Source organism: Fukomys damarensis, unplaced genomic scaffold (genome assembly GCF_012274545.1).
Source record: "Fukomys damarensis isolate Sample0158 unplaced genomic scaffold, DMR_v1.0_HiC HiC_scaffold_14, whole genome shotgun sequence".
Lineage (NCBI taxonomy): Eukaryota > Metazoa > Chordata > Mammalia > Rodentia > Bathyergidae > Fukomys > Fukomys damarensis.
Genome location: NW_022900926.1, coordinates 33,760,051 through 33,766,050, shown reverse-complemented (window position 1 = coordinate 33,766,050; position 6,000 = coordinate 33,760,051). Strand labels below are relative to the sequence as shown.

At 35.5% G+C, this 6,000-nt stretch overlaps 1 protein-coding gene across 3 annotated transcripts in view; it reads left to right on the top strand.

Annotated features, from left to right (window-relative positions):
• The window catches only part of Tab2 (TGF-beta activated kinase 1 (MAP3K7) binding protein 2), a 51,332-nt gene that overhangs the window by 20,895 nt on the left and 24,437 nt on the right, over window positions 1-6,000 (top strand). For all 3 annotated transcript variants that reach the window (XM_010607723.1, XM_010607724.1, XM_010607725.3), the window contains one exon: window positions 3,162-4,662. In XM_010607723.1, coding sequence (XP_010606025.1) covers window positions 3,162-4,662 — 1,501 coding nt within the window. The remainder of the gene's footprint in view (window positions 1-3,161; window positions 4,663-6,000) is intronic.

Here is a 6,000-nt window from a genome sequence, read left to right as displayed (position 1 = left end):
CCCTTCACCCCCTCCTCCCCTCCCCATTTTCTTACATGATTTTGACTCATATCAGACTACTGTAGACATTGTAACATAATTTCTTTTTTTTTATTTTTAAATGTCTAAAACTGTCCCTTTTTTCTCAAGTTCCTAGTCTTCCAATTCTCTTTGAATTTTTTTCTCACTTATGTCCAAATTGTGTTGTACTCAAGACTGCGTTGTTTTGTCAAAAGGATAGCCATTTCCTTTCATTTTAAGTACCAAAAGCATTATCTTCCCCAAATACACTTTGTGTATCTACTTCTCTGTTCATCTGCCTTCAGTACTCTTCCTGTTGTTCTTGATAAAAGCAAAATTCTAGTATGATTCGTCTTTCAAAAATATTTCATTATTAAATCCCAGCCTGCTTTTGTAACAATTTGTCTCATAAAACTTCTGATACAAACTTTTAACTCCATCCAAATCTGTTTGTCACCTTGTTTGGAACATGCTTTTGCCTACTCTTACATTTATGCCCTTTGCTCATTCTATACCCTTCAAGAATTATTTTTTCCCTCATAGAAGTCCTAACATCTTATGAAACCATCAGGCCATACCTCCCCCATTAACCCAGTCCTTTCTTACAGTAGCCTATAGTATTAACTATGTTGAACTTTAGTACCACTTGTTATTTGGAACACCTTCATGAAATTATGTTGCACTTTCAAAAAATCATGATTTGTCTCCCAAATTGAGTTGGAGGCTCTTCTAGAGGAAAAGTTCAGTCTTAACAGTGCTGTGCCATATAATAGATGTTCAGTTAATACTTTTGTGGATGATTTATGAGTAATGGTTAGTCTGCTTTTTTGAAGTGTTCTTTAAAAACAACTTGGTTTTGTTTTTTGTGTCTTTTGTTTTATTTTTCTGGAATAGATTTTTTTATTAGTACATGCTTGAGTTCATGAAGCTTACAATCATCTTGGGGAGTGGTTACATGTACATACCACAGCTTGTTTAGTTTTTAATCCCTTTCTCCTGCCCTCTCTACCCCTCCAATTCCCCTATCCCATTTTTTCTTGTTGATATTATGAATCTTAGCTCATGCATGTTATACATGTGTTTACATTAATTGAGGTTATTAGGTTTCTGTACCTGGCATGTCCTTATTCTACTTATTACCCCTACCCTCCTACACTCCCCTTGTGCTTTTTCCCTTGGGCCACTTCCCTATTGCAAGAGATCCATCTCCTTGTCCCCTTCTATCCATCCTTATTATTCTCTTTGTTTGTACTTTGCCTCACTCGAAAGATATGATACTGTATTTAAGCTTGTGTATCTGGTTTAATTCACTCAACATTATATTTTCCTGTTGTATCCCTTTTCTTACAAATGTCTCAAATTTGTCCCTCTTTATAGCATAGTAGTATTCCACCATATATATATATATAGCCACTGCATTTATTATACCCAGTCATCTGTTGATGGATATACAGGTTGTTTCCAGGAATTAGCTATTATGAGTTGTGTTGCTATAAACATTGGTATGCTTGTATCACTGTAGTATGCTATTTTAAGCTCTTTGGGGAAATTACCTAGCAGGGGATCACTGGGTCATACAGAATTTCTAATTTTAGTTCTTTGAGAAATCTCCACACTGATTTCTATAATGGCTGTACTAATTTACATTCCCACCAACAATGAAGGAGGGTTCCTTTTTCACCACAGCTTCATCAGCATTGTTATTGTTTGATTTCTTAATAATTGCCATTCTGGAATCTTAACATTGTCTTAACTTGCATTTCTCTAATGACGAGATGTTGAGCATTTTTTCAAATATTTGTTAACCATTTATATTTCTTCCTCTGTGAAGTGTCTGCTCATATCCCTTGCCCATTTCTTGACTAGATCTTTAATTTTAGGTGGTTTAATGTTTTGAGTTCTTTATGTATTCTAGATATTACTCCTCTGCCTAAGGGGTAGCTGGCAAAAACTTTTTCCCATTCTGTAGTTTATCTCCTCACACTTCTGGTTGATTTTTTTTTTTTTTTTTATTTTCTTTTTTGGTACCGGGTATCAAACTCGGGTCTTTCTGTTTGCAAGGCAGGCGGCAGAACCACTGAGCTAAATCCCCAGCCCATACTGATTGATTCTTTTGCTGTATAGAATCTTTTTAGTCTGATATAATTCCATTTGTCTCTTCTTGCTGTTCTTGTGCAATTGATTTTCTGTTTAAAAAAATCTTTTCTCTGAAATAGTTTTGCATGGTGCTGTGTAAAGGCAGAGATATGAACTCAGCTCCCCTGGAGGCTGCTTTGCGCTTACAATTCATATATAGATGCAGTGGTACCTTGGTTCACAAATGTAATTTGCTCCATGATTTTAGAAAAGATGGTCATGTTTGTGTTTGTACAGGAAAGATGGCTATAGTTGTGTTTATCACCTGATATAGAGTTTGTAAACACAAAGTTCTGCCTAATGCTTTTGTTGGCAAACCAAATGATTCGCCAACAAAAGCATTTGTGAACTGAGATACCACTGTAAATATTTTGCACAAGTTAAGAGGAAGCATGTGAATTGAGATGACTTTGGTATGAGTTTTACAACTTTTTTATTTAAATACTACAAATGAATTTGTTTAAAGTGTCATTAATTTAAAAGAAATATGTATAGCACTTGAATATACATGCATTGATAGTTTTCTTCCAAATAGTTTGAAAAAGCTTAAATTATAGCACTTGACTTTTTAAAAAATATTGAACCATACAATATTATATACTTAAGTGGAATGATTACCTTATTTATTATTGAATTTGTATTTTGGGGTTGGGGATTTAGCTCAGTGGTTCCACCACCTGCCTCTCAAGTGCAAGGTCCCGAGTTTAATCCCCCCAGTACCCAAAAAAAAAACAAAAAAAAGAAATTGTATTATAATTAGGTTATAATTTTATTGCATATGCATGGATCCATTTACTAAGTAGCATTTCCTGAACCAATAATGATTTCATTCATTTTTGTTACTAATAAAGAGTTTTTCCATTACATTAATAGTGAGAATTTTTAATTCATTTATTTCCATAAAAAATGATTCTTCTCAGAAAGGTTCAGATGAATCTGTTATCATGTGGTGTTTTTTTAGTGATGATAGTCTTTAAATGTTTATTATCTTCTGATTATTAACATCAAGTTTTTTTTTTTAATAGAATAATAATAACCTGGATGCCTGCTGTGCTGTTCTCTCTCAGGAGAGTACAAGGTATCTTTATGGTGAAGGAGACTTGAATTTTTCGGATGATTCTGGAATTTCTGGTCTACGCAATCACATGACTTCTCTCAACTTGGACTTGCAATCAGAGAATGTGTACCACCATGGAAGAGAAGGAAATAGAATGAATGGAAGTAGGACTCTAACGCACAGCATTAGTGATGGACAACTTCAAGGTGGTCAGTCTAATAATGAACTATTTCAGCAGGAGCCACAAACAGCACCAGCTCAAGTTCCTCAAGGCTTTAATGTTTTTGGAATCTCCAGTACATCTGGTGCTTCAAATTCAGTACCACATCTTGGATTTCACTTAGGCAGCAAAGGAACATCTAACCTTTCTCAGCAAACTCCCAGATTTAATCCCATTATGGTAACCTTAGCCCCAAATATCCAGACTGGTCGTAATACTCCTACATCTTTGCACATACATGGTGTGCCTCCACCTGTACTTAACAGTCCACAGGGAAATTCTATCTACATTAGGCCTTACATTACAACTCCTAGTGGTACAACTCGACAGACACAGCAGCACTCTGGCTGGGTGTCTCAGTTTAATCCCATGAACCCTCAACAAGTTTATCAGCCTTCACAGCCTGGTCCCTGGACTACTTATCCTGCATCTAATCCTCTGCCACATACCTCAACCCAACAGCCAAGTCAGCAAGGCCACCAGACCTCTCATGTCTACATGCCCATCAGTTCACCTACTACTCCACAACCACCAACAATTCATTCATCTGGTAGCTCACAATCTTCTGCCCATAGCCAATATAATATTCAGAATATTTCAACAGGACCTCGAAAAAACCAGATTGAAATCAAACTTGAACCACCACAAAGAAACAGTTCTTCAAAATTGCGTTCTTCTGGACCTCGAACATCCAGCTCTTCCTCCTCAGTCAACAGCCAGGCCTTAAATAGAAATCAGCCCACTGTTTACATAGCTGCCAGTCCCCCGAATACTGATGAGACGATCTCCCGTAGTCAACCTAAAGTTTATATTTCAGCTAATGCTACTACAGGAGATGAACCAGGCATACGGAATCAGCCCACAGTCTTCATATCCACAAACTCTGGGGCATCTGCTGCCTCCAGGAATAAGTCTGGGCAAGTGAGCATGGGTCCTACCTTTATTCATCACCACCCTCCCAAAAGTCGAGCAATAGGCAATAACTCTGCAACTTCTCCTCGAGTGGTGGTCACTCAACCCAATACAAAATATACTTTCAAAATTACAGTTTCTCCCAATAAACCCCCTGCTGTTTCACCAGGGGTTGTTTCCCCTACCTTTGAACTTACAAATCTTCTGAATCATCCTGACCATTATGTAGAAACAGAAAATATTCAGCACCTCACGGACCCTACATTAGCACATGTGGATAGAATAAGTGAAGCCCGGAAATTGAGCATGGGATCTGATGATGCTGCCTACACACAAGGTAATATTTATACTAAGAGAAGGTTAATTTCCTAGACTGGGCTTATTTGATTTTACAGCAGTAATGGGTATCAGCATTACTCTTGTCTTTTTAAGTGGTATCCCAAGTAACATTATGTTAATATTTGAAGACATTCTTATAAATTTAAATTACAATTTTATTGTCATGTACTGGATAGAGTTATCAGCTTTTCAGAATAATCAATCATGGTTTTTTTGTTTAATGTCTAGAACACTTTCTTTTCAGTTTTTCTTGTACCTGTGATGATGCTGGCTTCCCTCTAAAACATCTACAAATAAAAATTCATAAAAACACATTTTTATGAGATTAGTTGATTCTGCTTTCTTTGACCACATATTTGAAAAATAAAAATTTTTCTTTTTTTCTGATATGACATTGTTAGTCTTACTGTTCTGTCAAAGTCTGCATTGCTGAGTCCTAGAATAATTTACACTTAAAGAAAAAATTGAATCATGATCCTGATACATGTTTCAGCCTCTCAATGTCATGCACATGTGTCTGTATACATGTGCATATGAGTTTCAGAGGTCTCAGACTGATTTTAATTGCACTAAAAATTGTGTTAGAATTTACATTTTCCAGATATCTGTAGGTAAATGAAACCACCTTTAGTTTGAGCAGTGTATGTATTTTAATATACCATTATTTTTCTTCTTTCCCCAAGGTATTATTCTCTTCTCTTGTCAAAATAGCAGGGTTTCTATGTTTGAGTAGTTACTGATATTTACATGGAGAGCAAATGGGTTTTTTTGGAGGGGTTTTAGTTTTTGGTACTGGGAATCAAACTTGGAATCTTGTGCTTACAAGGCAAATGGCAGCACCACCGAACTAAATCCCCAGCCCTTAACAAATGTTTTTTAAGAAGATAATTTTGTGAGAGAAATTATCAAATGAAATAGACATATTTAGCTGAATATTGCCAGTTATATTGTTATTCATATTTTAACATTCATATTTTAACTCAAATGTGATACAAAAGTATTGCTTAAATGTACCATCTCCAATTTTTTTTCCTCCATTTTCTGTTGAATCTACTGCCCTCAGGACTTCCACTACAATCAACCAGAACTTCTGTTATGGTCATCTGTTACAAGGTTATTACTCCATCCATTGGACATCTTTCAGCTCTCATTTTCCTTGATATATAGATAAAAATATTTTATTTAGTCAATCATCTTGTTCTTTATGAAACTCTTTGCTTATTTAGTTTCAGGTAGATTGTTGAAGTAGTCTTACTGCTCTTACTCTTGACTTCTTGTGATTTTTTTTTTTTTTTTTTTTTTTTTTTTTTTTTTTTTTGACTCAGCAACTTTGAGA